At 34.7% G+C, this 19,642-nt stretch overlaps 3 protein-coding genes across 11 annotated transcripts; 2 read left to right on the top strand and 1 right to left on the bottom strand.

The window, feature by feature from the left end:
* Positions 1-1,768: 1,768 nt before the first annotated feature.
* On the bottom strand, positions 1,769-8,416 carry LOC108224417 (uncharacterized). 6 transcript variants are annotated; one of them, XR_010284659.1, is made up of 10 exons: positions 8,266-8,405; positions 7,137-7,183; positions 6,781-6,998; positions 6,634-6,692; positions 5,327-5,386; positions 5,158-5,227; positions 3,547-3,616; positions 2,534-2,560; positions 2,006-2,162; positions 1,769-1,907 (listed from the first exon to the last, which is right to left on the bottom strand). XR_010284659.1 is itself a non-coding variant. In XM_017399038.2 (9 exons), the coding sequence occupies exons 3-9, from the start codon at positions 6,985-6,987 to the stop codon at positions 2,113-2,115; spliced, it is 543 nt and encodes a 180-aa protein (XP_017254527.1). In that variant the 5' UTR covers positions 6,988-6,998; positions 7,137-7,183; positions 8,266-8,409; the 3' UTR covers positions 1,769-2,112. The 6 variants fall into 6 exon arrangements, 2 of the variants coding, with proteins under 2 accessions (XP_017254527.1, XP_017254525.1); XR_010284661.1 differs by having other exon boundaries at positions 7,123-7,183; XR_010284660.1 differs by having other exon boundaries at positions 7,117-7,183.
* Positions 8,417-9,816: 1,400 nt separating this feature from the next.
* LOC108227888 (TOM1-like protein 1) lies at positions 9,817-13,629 on the top strand. 3 transcript variants are annotated; one of them, XM_017403267.2, is made up of 4 exons: positions 9,817-9,968; positions 10,268-10,815; positions 10,939-11,184; positions 12,982-13,629. In XM_017403267.2, exons 2-4 carry the CDS (start codon positions 10,297-10,299, stop codon positions 13,396-13,398), a joined length of 1,182 nt encoding a protein of 393 aa, XP_017258756.1. In that variant the 5' UTR covers positions 9,817-9,968; positions 10,268-10,296; the 3' UTR covers positions 13,399-13,629. The 3 variants fall into 3 exon arrangements, with proteins under 3 accessions (XP_017258756.1, XP_017258755.1, XP_017258754.1); XM_017403266.2 differs by having other exon boundaries at positions 9,819-9,968; positions 10,259-10,815; XM_017403265.2 differs by having other exon boundaries at positions 9,825-9,968; positions 10,237-10,815.
* A 406-nt stretch (positions 13,630-14,035) lies between these two features.
* Positions 14,036-19,082, top strand: LOC108192772 (probable arabinosyltransferase ARAD1). 2 transcript variants are annotated; one of them, XM_064079105.1, is made up of 9 exons: positions 14,036-14,608; positions 14,834-15,007; positions 16,062-16,219; positions 16,303-16,450; positions 17,061-17,167; positions 17,403-17,541; positions 17,629-17,739; positions 18,060-18,128; positions 18,694-19,082. In XM_064079105.1, exons 1-9 carry the CDS (start codon positions 14,138-14,140, stop codon positions 18,820-18,822), a joined length of 1,506 nt encoding a protein of 501 aa, XP_063935175.1. In that variant the 5' UTR covers positions 14,036-14,137; the 3' UTR covers positions 18,823-19,082. The 2 variants fall into 2 exon arrangements, with proteins under 2 accessions (XP_063935175.1, XP_017214743.1); XM_017359254.2 differs by having other exon boundaries at positions 14,040-14,608; positions 17,052-17,167.
* Positions 19,083-19,642: the final 560 nt, after the last annotated feature.

Genomic DNA, 19,642 nt, shown 5'->3' on the forward strand with positions numbered 1-19,642 from the left:
AAAGACGGTGTTTTGTTACAAGTACGAAATAGTAAACAATTTGGGTGTTTTCCTAAAGAGTCAAGAGGATGCATGTTCTCGGGATGAACTGAATATGAACACACCCACTGTGTACACGATTATGAATGTGTGTGTATACTACATTACATGTATATACGTGAGGGTACGAGTTGCAGTAACAGTAGGTCGCCCATTCCCAGTTGACAGAGAGAGGACTGACAATATACACAGGAGAGAGAGAGCGGGGGGGGGGGGGGGGGGGGGGGGGGGTTTGCTTTATGTACAAGTCCTTTGCTTTCTAGTCCGTTTCTTTTTCCTGTGCGGTCACTTTCACTATGAATACCTACTGAAAACTAGTAATTGTATTACTACCATCCATCCATCTCTCTGCGGATTCTTTCAACTCACTGCCCCTCATTCTTCATGTCAATTGCTCGCCCAACCGTGAATCAAATTGTATAGAAGTATACTTCTAAATTTTAACTTCCTTTCTGGAAATAATGTGCTGTCTGTTTGGCGCAGAAAAAGCCGGATTTGTTTTCTTAAAAAATACTTCTATTTTTTAACTCGTTTCAGAAAAAATGTTTTAAAAATAATAGATAAAAGGTTGAGAAACTATTTCTTTTTCTACAACCTCTATTTTTTTTTTTTATCTTTGTCTTTGATAACACAGTCTTTATTAAATTATTATCAGATATTCTATATCATCTAAATACTTCACTGTTATATATCCTAATATACTTGCATATTCCTACACATACTCAATACCTGGTACTTCAGTGTGTAAAAATAATTTACCTCTACTTATATTTTTATTTATTTATTTTGAATAAATTTTAATTATTACAGTATAATTTTGTAAGGGGAAAAAACAAAAAAAATATATAAGAAAATTACATATAATTGAAATATAGCTCACTTCATTTTACGTTTCAGTTTTATCCCACTAATTATAGACCATCTACAGTTCTACACTAATACATTAGAACATTTCATAATGATACAATGCTATCATCAGGAGTCCGTCCTGATGGGCGATGGGCGATGGCTGTCTGATGTGCAGGAATGTTTTAATAAACACTGACTAAAATAAGTAGCTAGATCAAGAATTTCAATTCCAATCACAAGCTGCTTGAACAAATTTTTTTATACCAATCAATAGACTGTAAGATTCCCAAAGCTAATGTTTTAAGAAAACATTATCATTACTATACTCTCTTTCCAATTTAACAATCACTTTTAACTAATTTAAACATATTTCTAAAATTTATTATTTAGAAATGTGTTTTTTCATATCCCAAATTATGTGTAAAAACGTAAAGTGACAATTATTCTAAGACCGAGTATTATACAATAACTAGAGAAAAAAAATTAAGAAATACAATTATTTGAGACGAAATACATTATTAGGAAAATTAATTACTCCGATCAGGGAGACTCTTCTCATGTAAACATTCTTTGGAAACAAACAAACAAAATTGTTAATTTTTTTCTTTTTGAAGCTTAGTAAAGAATGGCAGAAAATGGGAACTCCAGAAAGAAACAGAAACTTATAAAATATTTAATTTACTTTTAAAATATTATTCCTGCTCGAGTATTTACAAAATCTGCTTACTTTATAGAGAACTTGCTCTACTACCCTTATTAATATGTTCCCCCACCTCTTATGAAATAATAAGATACCCTTCTTTGGGGCTGGGGGTGTTTTCATGTGTGCTCATATGTTTTCCCCTGTTGTATTCTTTTTCGATATATAAATACTAGTACATAATAAAATTGTGCAACATATAAATAAACAATTCAAACTTCCGGGTTTATAAAACAGTTACTAGTTTAGGATTCATACTAAAAGCTAGCTCCAGATTTGTTATAAGTCTCGCTCAGCAGTACACTTGAGACCAAAGAAGCTACACAGTTTTTTCGCCATTATCACCAACAATCAGAAAGAGGAGTGAGGGGATTCTCAAGGAAAAGAAATTTGGAACAATCACCATAATTGAGATACCTTAAAGTAGTTCCACTATTTGGAGGCCCTGGGAAAGTAAAATAGATGCTGCTGCTGCTAAAGCTTCCACTCTGGGATAAATAACATCCTTAACAGTGAAGCTATCACTACAAAAGCTTCAACCCACCAGTTACATCATCAACTAACTCAGCAGGGCCTGCACACAGCATAATTTCAACAATTAAAGTTGGAAAAACATGGGGTGTGAGGAAGAACAAGTACACTATTCAGCTTAGTACAGAAACAGTAGTCCCATTTTCTTTGTACTAGTTCACTTGAATCTTCATGGCAGTAAAGGTTCATACTGTGTACCCAATATTGCCATCACACCATTCTACAAACTGATATTTTTTACTCAATAAAATATATCATACAATTAGACAATGAAACTAAACACCATTGTATGTAATTAAGGTTTATGGGAGTATATTGGGAAATTTTGAAATTTGTATAGAGTATAAGAGTCACACTAGTAGATTAGATGCATATTTCAAAAATTTCACAACATACAAAGAGAGAATTTCTTACCAAGAACAGCCATCACCGTCCTTGAATCTGAAAAAAAAAGAACGAAGTAACATTGTCAGGCAGATTAAGTAGTTGGAAATGTAAAAATGTGAAGTGCACTATAAATTAAGTGAAGTTAAGGTACAGAGACGGTGCTGTTGTCATTGAAACAGAAAAGCTGAGTACTTTGTTTGTCCTCTTTTTCTTACAGAATTGTCAAGTGCCAAAAGCAATAAATTGCCAGTTTGCCACTTGAAGACTAGAAGGTAGTGAAGGGATCAATACTTTCATAAAACAGCAATCATTAAAAGGGAACAAAACTAAGAATTTGCATTGTGATACTATGTTACCATTGTTGTCATAGCATACAGTATATTTAATTTAACCAGCCACTTATGATATTATTAAGATAATTGTTACAGGCACATATAAATCAATGTGGCTATTTCAATAAAATTTATTTCAGGAGAATTTCCAAGTTCAGAATCCCGAAAAAAGTTAATACAACCAATTTAAGTTTTCATATAGTTTACCTTTTCACATGTAATAGAGTAATAAAGAGCCAGGAAAATTTTATGCTCGGTTGTGTACTTGTTGTGACGTAAGTATTGGATTACTTATTTGGCCCCTCCATTAACACGCATGCGGCTATCTATTCCCAAGATAGTTCAGTTCCATGAACTTTTTATGATTAATTTTTTCTTCCATGTTATGAGGATTACCATTCCGTTCTCTAAATCCATATTTATCACATACTTCACCATCTTCTTGCAAGAATTCATAATCTTCCGACTCTTATATTCTGTTCTACTAGGTTTCCTTACACCTAAACAAAATTTCTTCATAACCTCTGTGCCTATTTCAGTCGATTACTTCCAAGCAAAGCACAATTAAAGTGCACACAGTGTTTAAGATTAACAGCTTGCCAGACATCAACTCAAGCTCAGTCAAAAAAATCAAAACCTACAGTCTGACTTCTGGGGTAATAATTCAAGTTATAATTAATAAAAGAAACAGAGTATTCATTCACTCACTTGGGGCAATCTGTGTCCGTCCAGCATCAATGACAATATGGGTGGGTATGTTGAGAGATTTAGCTCGTTCCTGCCAGAATAATATAAGTTCAAATACTAGCAAAAGGATAGTTCATATATCATATAAATGAGAATAAGTCTGCAGTGGACATACAACGAGGTTAAAAATTTAAGATTGGGCTATAAACTAGGCAAGATAAGTTGTATACTAGGCTGAACATGCTCTGATCATGCAAAATAACACAATTCTCTTCTTAAAATAATGCTTTCCTAATCAAACTCAACTCTTTTAACTAAAGGAGCTAAGCTGAGCCGCTGAGGAGAGCCTAAGCAAACATAAAGAATGTCAACTAGATCAGGTCTTTTATTAAGCACAAAATGCTTCTTCATGTGGCTTGATTTGAAGTAGGCAACGCAAGGGTGTTACAAACAGATCCTTTCATTAACAGCCCTGATCAAATTGTGTTCTACTTGTGGATCTTTTCTTAAACTTCAGAATTGAAGAGGAAAATAAAGCATGAAAAAATGAAAGCACAATTAAAAACTGAAAATAATAGATCCTACCAACCACTAAACTCTGGTAGTTTTCACCATTCATCTATAATTGGTATCACTACTATTGCCAAATTAATTAGCACAAAGTTTCCCTATAACAAATTAATATAAAGTCCCCTCCAAATTAAAATGAAATCAGTGTCTAAGCAACACAAATTGTAATAACATGACTGGTCAACGACCGTGACCACTGACCACTGTCTTGCTAATAATCAAGCATGAAAAAAAGTGAAAAGAGTAGCACTGTTAATTTTTGTTTAAGTGTAGAACATGGTTTACTTGCTTAGGGTCGAGCACTTTTTACTGCCTTGAAATATTCTTGTCACATGGGTTTGACTCTAAAGTTCAGGGTTTTAGGGTGTTTCCTGTTTAACTAGTCTTCTCATGATCAGGTAATCAGCTAAATCTATAGTTCACTAAACAGCAAAAACTGAGACCACCCTCATCACGAACAGCAAAAACTGATACCAGCCATGCCACAAATATACACTACAAATACGGATGACTATAAGTAAATGAAGCAATAGCTGACTGAACTTTTTTAAACAAAGTATAACAGAAAAGAAGGTTGAGAAAAACATTGAGCATCATAAATAGAAAAACCATATCCAGCCCAAAAAAAAACACCAAACCAGATCTGGTCTGAGCCAGCATGTCTCCAAAACTTTGCTTTCTACTAAGACCTGCAGGCACTCTTTTACGGGGAAGTAACAGGAATATGCTGATGGAGAGGGCTGCAACTGACTCTATGGTTTGGTGGTATCACCAAGTTGATTACATATGTACATGTGCAACAAACTCAACTTTAATCCAGAGAATATACACCGTCACTCCCATCATCTCTAGTGATTAATTTTCCGAAAAGAAACCAAGTTCCAAGTTATATATACAAAGGACTGCTGTTAGAAATATTTGTGGCATCATAAAGTAGCACTGTGCTGACATAAACCATCAAACTAGCAACTTTAGTTACTTCATAATTCGGGTATATAACCAACGAACTATAGTTAGATCAGATTAGGCAAGTCATAAGTTGAAGTTTTTTGCAAGCATTACTTGTAGAACCAGCATATCATCTTCGCTATCAATTTTCACGACGACCTTAACTTGGCCACACATCTCCCACCTATTGACAAGGAAAAAAAGATATATAACAAAAACCATCATGAGAGATACTGCTCATGGCACTACTATCAGGTTAACTAACTTTAAGCTGTAGACATACCTATTTAAAGCTTTTGGCGCTCGGTGAAGGATCTTCTTGTATAGACCCAGTGTTGCATGACTGACAAAATTAGCAAATGTTTTAGTATACATCAATCACAAATGACTGCATAATTATGCCCTACAGGTACGCTATCCCAAGATACAGCATAATCTTGACGTAAGTGTCTCTAACTCACTCCATCTTTGATATAATTTTAAAGGAGTTGATTATGAACATTAGAAAACATGCACATCCCTTTATAAAGATGGTGAAAGTCTCATGGAAATTTTTTCTCATAAACAAGGCTCTTGTAAGTTTATTTAATATTGGCATTTTGGAAAATCATCAACATAAGATTATTACTATGTTTATTTTCAATTTTAGTGTTTGCACTATTCAGGTTATGTAGACAGCATTTCTTCCTCCCTATTATGAGGCCAATGCTACTGTCAGGCTTCAATTAGAGGATTGTATTAGTGGCAAGAATTCGGCTGAAAGTAAATAATTTATGCAGTAAAAATACAATGATGGACTTGGTTTAACATATTGATATACACTAATGCACTACTATACTTAATGAGGTTAAGTAAAGTAAATTATAAAATCGCTGTTTCCATCTTGGTGTTTTGGCCTATTTTGTTGCATGCAATCACCTCCATCAACCTTTTTTGACCTTGGCTACATAAATTTATTTACTTAAAAAGATCTTTAGTTTAGATAGTCAACTTGTTTGTGAAGAACTCCAATTTCTATTACTCAAACTCATCTACTCATGTTTCTTGGTTACTTTTGACATTGATTAGCATACTTCCAATTGTAAAATTCATTTGTTCTAACATCTCAAACTTTATTTTGTATACCTACATAATGCACCAGTCAAATGTCATGTGCACTTTCCATATTGATATTCATTAGACATTATGGTCACTGTTAAGACGATAACTCTATGTGCTAAGTAATATTGTTAAGATATTTATGTTGTGTTTGGTTGGGGTGAATGATTCCGGAAGGAATGGAATGAAAAATGAACTATCTTATGGACAATTTTTAAGAAATTTCATTCCTTCCTCCATTCCATTCCTTACATCATGTGTTAGATATCACACCTTCAATTTGAGATGGAATGCTCCATTCTCTCCTATCCTCAATTTCTTCTCAAATCTCATCATAGCAATTTTGCACTATCTCAATTTTTTTCCAAAACTTTCTTTCTATCTCTATTAGTTTCAAGTAATTTTACTCCTTTCATTCCATTCCATTCCATTCTCCCCAACCAAACACAACATTAACTGAAACAAAAACAAATCAGAGCTATTAAACAATACCTGCACTGAGCAGCAATTTTCCCTTTCCCCATCTTCAAGTCATTCCTCACAACTAAAACCTGCATAACTAAAGCAAATGATTCTTAGGTCTAAATCAGACAGCGCATGGGGAAAGTATTTAGAGGTGTGGAGTGAACAGGTGAGGACCATTTTGAAATCTTCAAGGATTTCAGCCAGCTTTTCAACCTCAAGAGGTGGTTTGGCCCGGGTCTTCTTTCCATTAATAACTGCAGTATTTGTGGCACTTTTGGCCTTGAACTTTATAACACCCGGATACTTTGTACCAAAGAGATATCCCAAAGCAAGGCAGCCTGCCCCGACTAAAATGGCGCTGAGCCATGTCATGTCCATCATATGCCAACAACCTGTAACAAGTGTAATGAGGTGAAATACTGAGATTTTAAGTGCATTTCTTCGTGTAGTGTAGCTAAAAGTGGACTATGGAGCATTGAGGATTGAACTATAAGTGTCATTAAATTTCACCAGCACCAGGGTGTTGAGACCTTATGCAGGGCAACTTCTACTTGGCCAACCCAGATTGGCTAGACACCTGGATCAACACAAAAGCATGGGAGCTAATGACAAATAAATACAAAACACAGATCTTCCGAATTCTGGTGTTTATGATGGTTATTGTAGTAAGAGTAAATATAATTGACCTTATCTAAAAGAAAAAGAAAAAGGTATCAGGACGAATGGTAGGTATCCAGGTAACAATCCTAGTAGAGCGAGTTACCTTTCTCTATCACCATGGAGGTCTCTAACACACTAAAAAATATATATTCATTGCACAGCCTAATATATCATATATGTTACCAATATTTTCCAGGGTTCTACCCTGTGATTTAGAGCAAAGATAGTAGCACTTGACCATTTTTCCAGGCACAGCCTTTCTAATAAACTTTCAAAAAACACAAATTATCTTATAACATGATCATTTACTATGATTGTCTCTAAGTGTTGTCCTTTCTTCTCCACACCCATCACCTTATCATCCCATGCCATTTGCACAACTTCCTCCCCCCCCCCCCCCCCCCCTATCGAGTGCAACTGGTATCCGAATATCATACAAATGTACACATACATAAAATATAACCATCAACCCTACAACGAGACCTTCATATTATTCATAAGCTCTCAACAAACTAACTAGATACCGTCAGTTGGCAAATTAAAACGAAAGATGTGACATAAAATACAAACTTCCATAGAAAAAACCTATAACAAAATTAAGTGGAGTAGACAATGAATTCGCAAAAAAATATACAAATGATGTAACCTAAAGATACTAAACAAATAAAATTAGTCATAGCATACACGGCTGAAATAAAATCGATTAAGTCTCAAAATATTATACTGAATAATCTAACAATTCAATCTACTCTTATCAACCAACAAAACACATCGAGTGTTGATTAACAAAACAATACCTGATCACACTTCATCTATACAAACATATACGTACACAAAAGCACAATTTTAACATGTAAATTCATCGATCATCATGTTACTTGTTCAATAAAACCAATTAATCAGGCAAAATATCAATTTAAGCAGAAATCTAAATTAACATATTTAAATGGGAAAAAAAATAATACAATACATAAGGAGTTGATTTGAATTGAGAAATACCTAGCTGAAGAGATGATGATCGTGTAGAGCTACTGCATTGGCCGTCCGATTAGGATTGTATCAGACGGTGCAGAGCTGACGGAGGAGTGTGGGAGCTTTGCTGCTTATTTGTTACGGCGAATAAGGAAATAGAATGAGGAAGAACTGGCGACATTTTTTGATTGTTTGGATATCTGAGTTGGAGTGCTCCAGACTTTGGGCTTCGTTTGTGTTTGGCCCATTACGAATCTGTTATCTGTTTGAATATGAGTCCGTTTGGGGGAGATAATGCCCGTTGGATAATTTTGAATTATTATCCAGCTAGGGTTATTAAAAATATGATAATAATAATAATAATAATTATTATTATTATAATAAAATGATCTATAAGTATCTCAAACTAACTTCTTGTTTTAAGTCAGATTCTGGTTTGTTTTTTACTTTAAGCCGATTTATCACATATTTTTTATATACAAACAGATATTTTTCAGCTTAAAGTCAGAAACGATATCAAGTCTCGGTTTAAAGCCCACGCACATGCTCTAGGTAGATCTTGCAATTTTGTTAATATGAGCCTTAAAAAAACACCAATGTCCGTACTTCTGTTATCATAATTTAATATATTGCTCTCTCGGTTCAAATTAAATGTCCATTTTTAAAAAATCACACAGTTTAAGAAAAGTGGTTATTTACAAATCAATTGTATTAAATGATCATAAGATGTGGTATGAGATTGATCTAGGAAATATAAATAAGAGATATGGGGAGTAAAATGGATTTTGGAAATATGATTTTGCATTGAAAGTTGAAGTGGACAACTAATTTGAAACAAATATTTTTTTCAAAAGTGGATATGTAAATTGAAACGGAGGGAGTAATAAACTAAATATGATGATGTGAAAAAAATACTCCTCGTATCATGTATTAACGCTATATTATATATTTCCTCCGTCCCATCAGTTCTTGTGTTATTTTTAACACGCATTTTAAGGTTCTTATAAAGTATACTTACATTATATTATTTTTTTTAAGAAATTGAAAAAAGTTTGAAATTTAAACTTTTATTTAAAAAAAGAAAAAATTAAAAATACATTATAAAATTATATTTTACGAGAGCCACGAAATGTGTGCAAACAGTACATAAACTTCTAGGCGTGACAGAGGGAGTAGTGTTTTTGATATTACTTATAAATGCTATTTCATGTAACGTTTTGTTGAAATTTCAAAAAAAAAATTATCATATCATGTAACATTCAGTTGAAATTATGTTAATAGTTTATTTTTATCAAAATAGTAAAAAAAGAATAAAATATGTGATGATTTAAAAAAATAAATATGAATAAAGTTTTTTAATAAGTATAAATAAATAACCAAGTACCCAATAAAACACACAAAAGCATTAAAAGATGCATAAACAGGCTACACACACGCAACTTAGCAAAAAATCCAATATTATAATTTATTTATTTTTTCGAAACATCCAATATTATAATGTATAAAAATTCATAGATAAGGCCAAATATCAAATAAACAAAAAAATTAATATTCCGACCACCTGGAGTCAAACAGAGAGACCTGGTCCGGTCCATGAATTAATTTAATGCAATAACGTAAACCAGACTGCATTTTGAAGCAAAGAAACTTCCAAAGTCTCCCAACTTACACATTAGTCTTCTTTCTTCAAATCAACGCGTTTCGCTTCTATAATTCCTTGCAATTTTCAGGTACTCATTCCTCTATTTCTCAAAATTTTAATTTAATCTCGCTTTGATCTGAACATCTGTCAGTTTATTATATCTCTTGAGCCACCGACTTCTCGTAAATAAATTTATGATTCAAATTTTTGGTACTGTTTTATAAAAAAAATACGAACTGTGTGTAGTGTGTATTTATATGATTCGTATTTGATCTGTTAGTTTTGATATCCGTAAGTTAGTTAGGGTTTTGTGTTTCTGTGTGATTTTCATTTGTTTACATTTTTGTGTTTGCCAGTAAGCTAATTAGGCCTGTTTAGGTTTTGTAGAGGTGTAATTGGAGAAGCGAGTTTCGAGAATGAGTGATAATATAATGGAAAAAGTCAATGCTCTCGGTGAGCGATTGAAAATCGGGGGGTCAGAGGTTGGTCAGAAGATTAGTGCAGGAGTGAGTTCGGTTAGTTTTAAGATGAAGGAGTTTTTCCAAGGACCGAGTCAGGTTGACAAGATTGTGGAGGAGGCGACTGCGGATACGTTGGATGAACCTGACTGGTCGACGAATCTCGAGCTTTGTGATATGATAAATCATGATAGGATTAATAGTATTGAACTGATTAGGGCGGTTAAGAAACGGATTGTGTTGAAGATCCCTAGGGTTCAGTACTTGTCTTTGGTTTTGCTTGAGACTATTGCTAAGAATTGCGAGAAGGCGTTTTCGGAAATTGCGGCGGAGAGGGTGCTTGATGAGATGGTGAAGATGATTGATGACCCTCAGACTGTTATTAATAACCGAAACAAGGCTCTGATGATGATTGAAGCGTGGGGAGAGTCTTCGGATGAGCTTCGTTATCTGCCTGTTTATGAAGAGACTTACAAGGTATACTACATCGAATTGTCTTAAGTATGGTTTAAGGTTTTGTGAGCACTCCTACTTTTGTTCTATTTTATCAACACATTACCACTGCAATTATAACGTTTTGTTTGCTATAATTTAATATAGAGCCTGAGATCTAGAGGTGTACGTTTTCCTGGACGTGACAGTGAGAGCTTGGCTCCTATATTCACTCCTCCTCGTTCAACCACTGTGCCGGAACCAAATCCTAGCTTGGCACAACAATTGCATCGGGAGGTTCCCGTGATAAGCTTTTCTGCTGAACAAACAAAGGAAGCCTTTGATGTTGCAAGAAACAGTATTGAACTTCTTACCACTGTTTTGTCCTCTTCACCGCAGCAAGATGCTCTACAGGTATTTTTGTTTGATTTGTCCTTCAGATATTATAATTGTGTTTGATAGTGGTTTCTCAAGTGTCATAATATCTGGTGTGTCTTTTATGTGAATATAATTGCAAATCTTGTCTGCTAAATATAGTATTCTATGACGATATTTCACAGGTTTTATTTTTGCGAAATGGATTTTTTCACTATATTGGGCAAAATTGTGATAACATCTCTGTCTACCTTAACGACCTTTCACTCATTTGTTGACTTTGCAATAATTTCTCTTATAGGAAATTATTATTTAAGATATTTGTTGACTACAAGTTAGTGTTCAAGTACTTTCCGTAACCTTGTCTGCTCTGAGGAGTGTACTTATGCTGGTTGTCCTCATACGCGACTAGTACGTATCCCAATCTACTGGAACAATAGGTAGTAATACTTATACAAAGCTTGATGTGATGGAAATTGAATCTAGTAGATGAGTGCGGTCTAGGTTGGTCAAGATTGGCAGTCAAGAGAAATTGAACTGAAATCCCTAACTGACTAAACCTAAATTAACAGCCGGTTAAGGGTAAGGTTGCTTTGACATATATATTCATAATAATTTTTTTTGGTTAAATAATAAATTACATAATAACAAAGATGACCACGACCTGCAAATGCCATTTTTCATTTCAGTTTTCAAAATAATAAATTGTTTACCTGATTTGAAAAATATCAAAATCTAATAAAACAAAAATAAGTAGTGTACTATTACTGTTAGAATATCAAAGTTAACTGATAATGTAAGATTAGGTGACCTGGAGGCCTTATTGCAGCTGTCTACCTGGGTCTTGGGTTGCCTTGACACTTGACATTTATGCACGTAATCATTATGGCATTTTGCCAGTTTTTGCATAATTTTGATATCTTCGGTTACTTGTCATCCCCTCTTTAGAAATGCACACACGTGTAAAAATTCTCAACAAATCAAGTTCGACACCATGTTTCCTTTTGATTAGTCACTGGCAGCAACTATCTTTATTTACACTACTGATTATTTTCACAATAAATAAGGCTGAAGTAGTATGAAATAAAGAAAAACCTCCCCCAATGTATGCCTGGACTCTTGACGAGAAATATTATTGTGGGACTGGATACGTGTCTCTTATCCACTGCTTCTTAGTTTCACAAATTAAAGTATTGATCTAAACTATACCCACATGTTGCAGTTTTCCCAATCGTACATTGCAAACATTAGGGATTCATAGCCTGACACCTGGCTATTTCTGACTAAGCTGAAGCATTATAGGTCAGATCAAGTCTTGCAAACATCAGGGATTCATAGCCTGACACCTGACATTCAGCCAAGCTGTTGTTATAAACCCGTTGCAAGTTGCAACCGTATGAAATTTAATTTCTTCTGAAATAAACTAATGATGTTATTAAATTATCACTTTTCTGGTAGCTCGACCAAATTTTAATATTTATAGACTCGCTAGTCACACCTGGACAACTTTTGACACAGAGTTTGAACGCCTGTTGACCTCTGTCTACCGGAGGGATAAGATGTGGTAACACTAACTACTAACGCACTGTTCCGTTTGTGATAATCACATTTTGAATCAAGAAATAAATAAATCCTCACCCGGATGCTAACATTTTAGCTAAATTTCCATATTTTGCATATGAATGACGAGGACCACACTTTCTCATTAATAATGTATCTCAGTGGTACTATATTTTGCTGGAGAACTATGGCACAACTAAGAAAGAATGAAAAAGGATTATGGAGATTGTTTTTTTGGAACTTGGAAGGCACTAATAGGTAGAATTGTATTGGCAGGACGACTTGACGACCACACTTGTGCAACAGTGCCATCAGTCCCAACATACTGTCCAGAGAATCATTGAGTCTGCTGGGGATGATGAAGCCTTGCTCTTTGAAGCCTTGAGCATAAATGATGAAATCCAGAAAGTCCTATCTAAGTTTGAAGACATGAAGGCAAATACAGTTGTCCCAACAGTACCACCGCATGCGATGATACCTGTTGCTGCTGAGCCTGATGAAACGCCCCGTGAAGGTAAGGAAGATGCACTTGTTAGGAAGGCACCGGGTTCTTCAGGTGTAGCTCAAGTTAACCATGATGACGAGATGGACGATCTAGATGAGATGATCTTTGGCAAGAAAACTGATGGGACATCAGAAACAGGGCATGCTACAAAAAAGGAATCGACTAAAGATGATCTCATAAACTTTTAAGTTTCTTTACACCGAATTATAGACCTTGAAGAAACCATTTGTTATGGTCTGCTTTAGGCCATGTAGATTATCTGTCATTGTTATTGTTTGATGATTACATCCTTGAACTCAACCACAGACTCTTTTTTTTTTTTGGCCCGGTGCCATTTTACTGCTACCTTTGTCTAGACCTATTTTCCCCCGCAATTTACATTTTCCCCAGCAATTTACTTAATTCATGTTTCAGCTTCACTAGCTTAGAGTCACTCAACTAGCATGAACAACTTTGCCTTAAAAAATTAAAAATGCTACCTATATCGTTATTTGAAAATTGTTCAAAGAACTAAAATTATGTTTTAGGAATGACGCAGATAACCAATTTTTTCTGTTTAAAAAAAAATTAAGCAAATTTGTATCACATATAAAAATATTAATTACCATTTTCTGATAACAAAACACTTATGCAAATTTGTATCGTATATAAAAATATTAAAAGAAGAATACAAATTTTCATTTTTTTCACAGATGTGTCCTACCGTCTAAAATTATCCAAAATATTATCAAAGATCTTTTTTTTTAAAGATGTAAAAGATCTTCTTCATATATAGGTCCGGCTTTAAAAAAAAAAAAGGGTAACCATGTAAATTAATTGTTTTTCATCAAATAACTAAAAGAAAAGCGTCAAAAAAAGAGAGAGAGCTGTCTACTTTCAAGTTTCAACACTCCAGCTGAAACTAACTCCGTCGCTTCTTCATCAAAAATGGCGGGTGGGAGATCGTACGGAAACCCTAGATTCAGATCCCCAATCATCATCACCCTCCTCTTCATCATCTCTCTCCTCATCTACATATCTCTCTCTCCATCTCGCCCAAATCTCCCCTCAACTAAATCACAAGTCCCAATGCTCAACCCTACCGTCGATTACTCCTTCCTCACCTCCCTCCAGAAATTCCTCTCCTCTCCCTCCGAATCTCGCCAATATCGAGACGATTCAGTTGCGAATACGGCGAGTCAGGCTGATGTGAAGAAACTAGATGACTTGATGTGGAGAAGAGAGACTGAAAAGCTCTACGAAGATTCGGCTTATCCTGGTGTTTCAGTTGTTAGAGTTTATGTTTACGAAATGCCGGATAAGTTTACTTATGATATGCTGAGATTGTTCTGGAATACGTATCAGGAGACTGTTAATCTTACATCCAATGGTAGCCCCGTTCATCGACTTATCGAACAGGTTTTTTAAACTAATGCATGATTTTTTACGCGTTCTTATGTTATCTAGTACCTTAATTAGTCCACATTGTGTGTATTTGTATTAGTTTTCAGTTGACGCGCTTAATTGATCTACATTGTGTTTGATTGATCTACAGTGTGTGTATGCTATATAGGTAGATTATAAGTCAGGTTCCTCTTGTTTTGGTCTCTGATTGGATAACATGACCTTGTTATTCTGATGCAGCACTCGATTGACTATTGGCTGTGGGCAGATTTGATTGCGCCTGAATCACAAAGGCTTTTGAAGAATGTTGTTAGAGTTTACCGGCAGGAGGATGCTGATCTGTTTTACATTCCTTTCTTCACAACAATAAGTTTCTTCTTGTTGGAGAAACAGCAATGCAAGGCGCTTTATAGGGTGTGAGTGCCTTTTCAAAGGCTTAGCTCTTTTGTATTTTAAAGTTTTTCTATACCTTGTTATCTTGATTTGACTTTGATTTTTGACTTCGAACTGCTGCCTTTTAGGAGGAAGAAGTTTGTAGCATTCTGACCTACAATTTTGTATCACTAAATGGTTAACCCATGATGAGAAGCTGGGTTCAACTTTGTATAGTTTATGAGTTTTCTCATAGGTTATATACTGCGTGACAAGTAAATCCGGCTCTAAGTTCATGTGCTTTGGCAGCACCTATTGTACTTTATTTTTCTAAAAAAACAAAGGAAATTTTACATTTATTACTTACGCAACTTATGATATGTAGGTTATAATACATTTGTCAACGAAGATTAATGACGAATCATGAATGTAGGATTAGCATTTAGGTAATACATTATTACTTGCACCATTTCTTATGCTTTGAAGTGGCCTAAATTTAACTTGTGTGCCTAAAAGAGGATGGGTAGACCATAGGTAATCTTGGCTAACACCTTTAATCCTTGTTAGATGGTATTGATTATTGGAAACAGTGCTTAATGAAATCGTTTAGTTTGTGGAACCTATCATTCCGATGACACTTGCATTATCAACTGTTTAGTAATCTATACTTTTTAGCTCCTTAGTGGAGCTGAACGGGAAGGTTTGAGGGTCGTGCTAGTTGCATTAGTAGATGCTATTATGTTTAACTGAGTACGTAGTGAAGAGAGAACAAGCAAATTTGGGAAAGTCTGTACATGCAAGTATCAGTTTGACAAGTAAATTTCCATATTCTCTAAAAATTCTGAAAGCATAATTGCCTTACCCATGATGTCTGTGTTGATGAAGATTACTGCACTATAATCAAGTTGACTTTGCTTTCCGTAGTTGGTGCAATGGTGCTTACGTTGTTACAGCCGTACATGTATAGTAGTAGATTGCAACATTTTTTGGAATTTGCTTTCTGTATGCAAAAAGTATCATCATTTTAGTTTGACAAGTTCTCATTAAATTTATTATCACTGCTTTATCTTATTTAATCTGGAAATGTACAATGTAGGAAGCTTTGAAGTGGGTAACAGATCAGCCGGCTTGGAATCGTTCCGGAGGAAGAGATCACATACTTCCAGTTCACCATCCTTGGTCTTTCAAGTCTGTTCGGAAATATATGAAAAATGCTATTTGGTTGCTACCGGATATGGACTCCACTGGGAACTGGTTAGTATCCAGATCAACTGTAAACACCTGCTCGTTATAATGGTATGTTTCGAGCACATTGATAATTCCACTTAATGTGTCAGGTACAAGCCTGGACAAGTTTCGCTTGAAAAGGACCTCATACTTCCTTACGTTGCAAATCTCGATCTATGTGATGCCAAATGTTTATCAGAAAGTGAATTGAAGAGAAGAACACTCCTATTCTTTCGTGGGAGGCTTAAAAGGAATGCTGTAAGATGTTATGCTAGTATATGAAGTGATTCGTCTTTATAACAATTTGGTTAGTTTATGTTTTTTAATTAGACAATGTGTTTAGATATCTAAATTTGGAGGATGGCTACATATTGAGCTATATTACAAATGTCTCTGAGGTTTCTTCTATTCTTCGTATATTAGTCAAAATATTCTTGTATTAGGTGCAAGGACTTGAGTTACATGCTACAAGAGTGGACATCTTCTGAGCCTGCTATTAGTTTGTGCAAGACATGGTTATGAGACTGTATGATTCATCCGGCCTTCATGAACAGTTCTTCTGTAGCGTCACTAACATAAATGACAATGTTTATTTTGTGGGAGCTGTTATAAGTTAAATTGTACTAACATTGCGAAATTGAAAATAAATTAAGGCTAGAAAATTATCAAAAAAGTTGTAAAAGTAATTGCAAATCGACTTTATATGAGTGGTTTAACCTTTTAGACCTTGTTGATTTGTAATAGTGCAAAAATTTGGGCTTTCTTTCTTTGAATGATCATGCATTTACTTCAGTTTCTGAAACTTAGTTTATGGGTCTACTGAGTTTTTGGAAGGAGTGCCTGATATGTACCCTTACAGGGAGGAAAGATACGTGCTAAGCTTGTAGCAGAACTTAATCATGCTGAGGATGTTGTGATAGAGGAAGGGACTGCAGGAGAGGTTGGGAAGGCAGCAGCCCAGCATGGTATGCGCACGTAAGTGTCAACTTATCTTAAAAAAAATGGCGAATGCTACCTCAGAATGCACTATCCACCGGGGAGTCCTTTTTTTACAAGGAGATATGTCGATTTTTGCAAGTGATCCTGATTACTTCAGTGCACATGGTGTTAGAATGTATTTGTAAAATGTCAAATGCACATGTAGAAAAGTGACCACCTTCCTTTCTATATGCTCTTAGTAATATTGCTTAGTTGCTTTGTCGGTGATCAGGTCTGTGTTCTGCTTAAGTCCAGCTGGTGACACTCCATCATCTGCTCGGTTATTTGATGCTATAGTGAGTGGTTGCATTCCTGTTATCATAAGTGATGAATTAGAACTTCCTTTTGAAGGAATACTTGATTATTCGAAGGTATAGAACTATGCACTTTCCCTCTTTTGGCTGCTAAGCTCAGTTTTTATTGAGACATCCACTCTGATAAGTGATAACCAAATGCAGATAGCTTTGTTCATTTCTTCGAGCGATGCCGTGCAGCCAGGTTGGCTTTTAACATATCTCAGAAGTTTTGGTGTTGCTCAACTCAAAAAAATGCAAATGAACTTGGCAAAGGTTTGTACCGTCAGTAGTCATAGTGAATATATATTTTCAGCCAGGATGCATTGTTTTTCAGATATAATTTGGTTGACAAAAGCATCCTTGATCTCCATCTCTTGTTAATTTTTCTATTTCATTTTTTAAAAATTACAGGTAACTGATTTTTGTGCTTCGGATTTTTGTTTCCTTCTCTACTTGACAATATCTTTATTCTGATGCCTGAACTTCAAGCAACTTTTATTTCCTGATCATTTTCCAAAAATTCATTGATTGTATTGATAAATTTTTCAATATTAAAATCACTGGTGATCGATTTATAATGTTCTCTATTTCAGTACGCGAGGCATTTCTTATATTCTCATCCAGCTCAACCATTGGGTCCAGAGGACTTGGCCTGGAGAATGGTTTGATCTTTTCTCTAACTTCTCTATCATCTATGAATATAATCTTTTTCCTTCATAAAATGTTTTGGAGCTCGTTGTACACTGTCATGCATAGATATCTAAATCAAATTTATAATTTTCATTAATCACCATATTAAAGATTGCTAAAGGTGCAGAGTTACCCTAATGTACCTACTCAAAAAGTTATCATATGTTATAGGACTTATGAGCGCATTTTACTTCATTGGCTTCTATGCCAAGCAATTATAATATAACTCGGTGATGATTGCCTTGGAAGTTTGAATTAGCTAGACTCTTTTACTTTGAAAATCAACTAATCAAGCGTTTGTATGTTATCAAATCCTAGTATTACTGTCCTTAGTCCTGTAATATGAAATTTTTATTTATTTATAACCATGGGTAGCAGTTCTGTGCCTGTCATTTAATACTAATTAACAGTACATGTACATATGTGCATCTATATGCATGCTTTTAGTATTTCGATATACTATTCCATTTTAGTTATGCTAAGATTGTCCCTAATGGTGATTTTGATCCCCCACCCCCTCCTCTTTTGCTGGAATAGTTGTCAGGTAAGCTGGTAAATATCAAGCTCCACACCCGAAGGTCTCAGCGTGTTGTGAAAGAATCCAGAAGCTTGTGTAGTTGTGACTGCAAACCTGCCAACTTTACGAACTCTAGACCCCTGTCTTGATTTTATTTTTTTTAAATTTTTTTTGTTTTGTAGAGTCCTTTCTTTTATTATTCTCTCTGCCAATATATAGTTGTAAGAGGTGAGTAGGTTGATGGTTGTTAATCTACTATGGAAAAGGAAAACAATTGTTGCAGGTAATTTACCTGCTAAGTGTCTCTTTAATTATTGTTGTCCCATGGATGTGAAATATTTGTAACTGTCATAACAATTTCTAATTAAACCCATGAACTGATGTATGCCTACTGGTATTTAGAACAGAATTGCCTTGGACAGGCCGTTTACTTTGGATATAAAGATAATGATGGTTAATAGGAAAAAATATGCAGAGGTTAAAAGTGTGAACCCTAGTCTATAAAGTTGAAACATTGAATTATTAAATTTAAGTTAGAGTAGATCAACTTTTTCTCCTTGTTAAAAAAAATAACCTTTTTCCCCTTGTATGTGCTCGAACTCACAGATTCATTCAATCAAGATTGTAGAGTACAGTTGTATATGTAAGATTGCGTATGGAGTTTGCAATATTAATAATCTTAAAGAATATACAATAAAAATCTGTTTATGGGCATTTCAAAAGCATTCCTTGTAGATTTAAATGATAAAATTCACATTGATGGGGACAGTTTTAACACTACGTCCACGCCTCAATCCTCTTTGATAGAAATAGATATATTATTCCTGATTTTGGGTTGATTCCGGGTTGGCAGGTATCATGATATAAAAAAAGTCGTAGTCCAAAGAACCAGAATTTCATCATCATAATTCATCGGCAGTAGCATGCCCACATGAGTGAGTCTATAATCTAATGTATTTTCTACCATTC

Source organism: Daucus carota, chromosome 6 (assembly GCF_001625215.2).
Source record: "Daucus carota subsp. sativus chromosome 6, DH1 v3.0, whole genome shotgun sequence".
NCBI classification, from domain to species: Eukaryota; Viridiplantae; Streptophyta; class Magnoliopsida; order Apiales; family Apiaceae; genus Daucus; species Daucus carota.

Coding starts and splice junctions, on each gene's coding strand:
- LOC108224417 (XM_017399036.2), bottom strand. CDS start 6,987: ATGATGGACATGACATGGCTCAGCGCCATTTTAGTCGGGGCAGGCTGC. Junction 3,617..5,157: donor ATGATATGCTGGTTCTACAA/GTAATGCTTGCA, acceptor TTATTCTGGCAG/GAACGAGCTAAATCTCTCAA. Junction 2,163..2,533: donor GACGGTGATGGCTGTTCTTG/GTAAGAAATTCT, acceptor TGCTGTGTGCAG/GCCCTGCTGAGTTAGTTGAT.
- LOC108227888 (XM_017403267.2), top strand. CDS start 10,297: ATGAGTGATAATATAATGGAAAAAGTCAATGCTCTCGGTGAGCGATTG. Junction 10,816..10,938: donor TTTATGAAGAGACTTACAAG/GTATACTACATC, acceptor AATTTAATATAG/AGCCTGAGATCTAGAGGTGT. Junction 11,185..12,981: donor CGCAGCAAGATGCTCTACAG/GTATTTTTGTTT, acceptor TTGTATTGGCAG/GACGACTTGACGACCACACT.
- LOC108192772 (XM_017359254.2), top strand. CDS start 14,138: ATGGCGGGTGGGAGATCGTACGGAAACCCTAGATTCAGATCCCCAATC. Junction 14,609..14,833: donor TTCATCGACTTATCGAACAG/GTTTTTTAAACT, acceptor ATTCTGATGCAG/CACTCGATTGACTATTGGCT. Junction 18,129..18,693: donor AGGACTTGGCCTGGAGAATG/GTTTGATCTTTT, acceptor TTGCTGGAATAG/TTGTCAGGTAAGCTGGTAAA.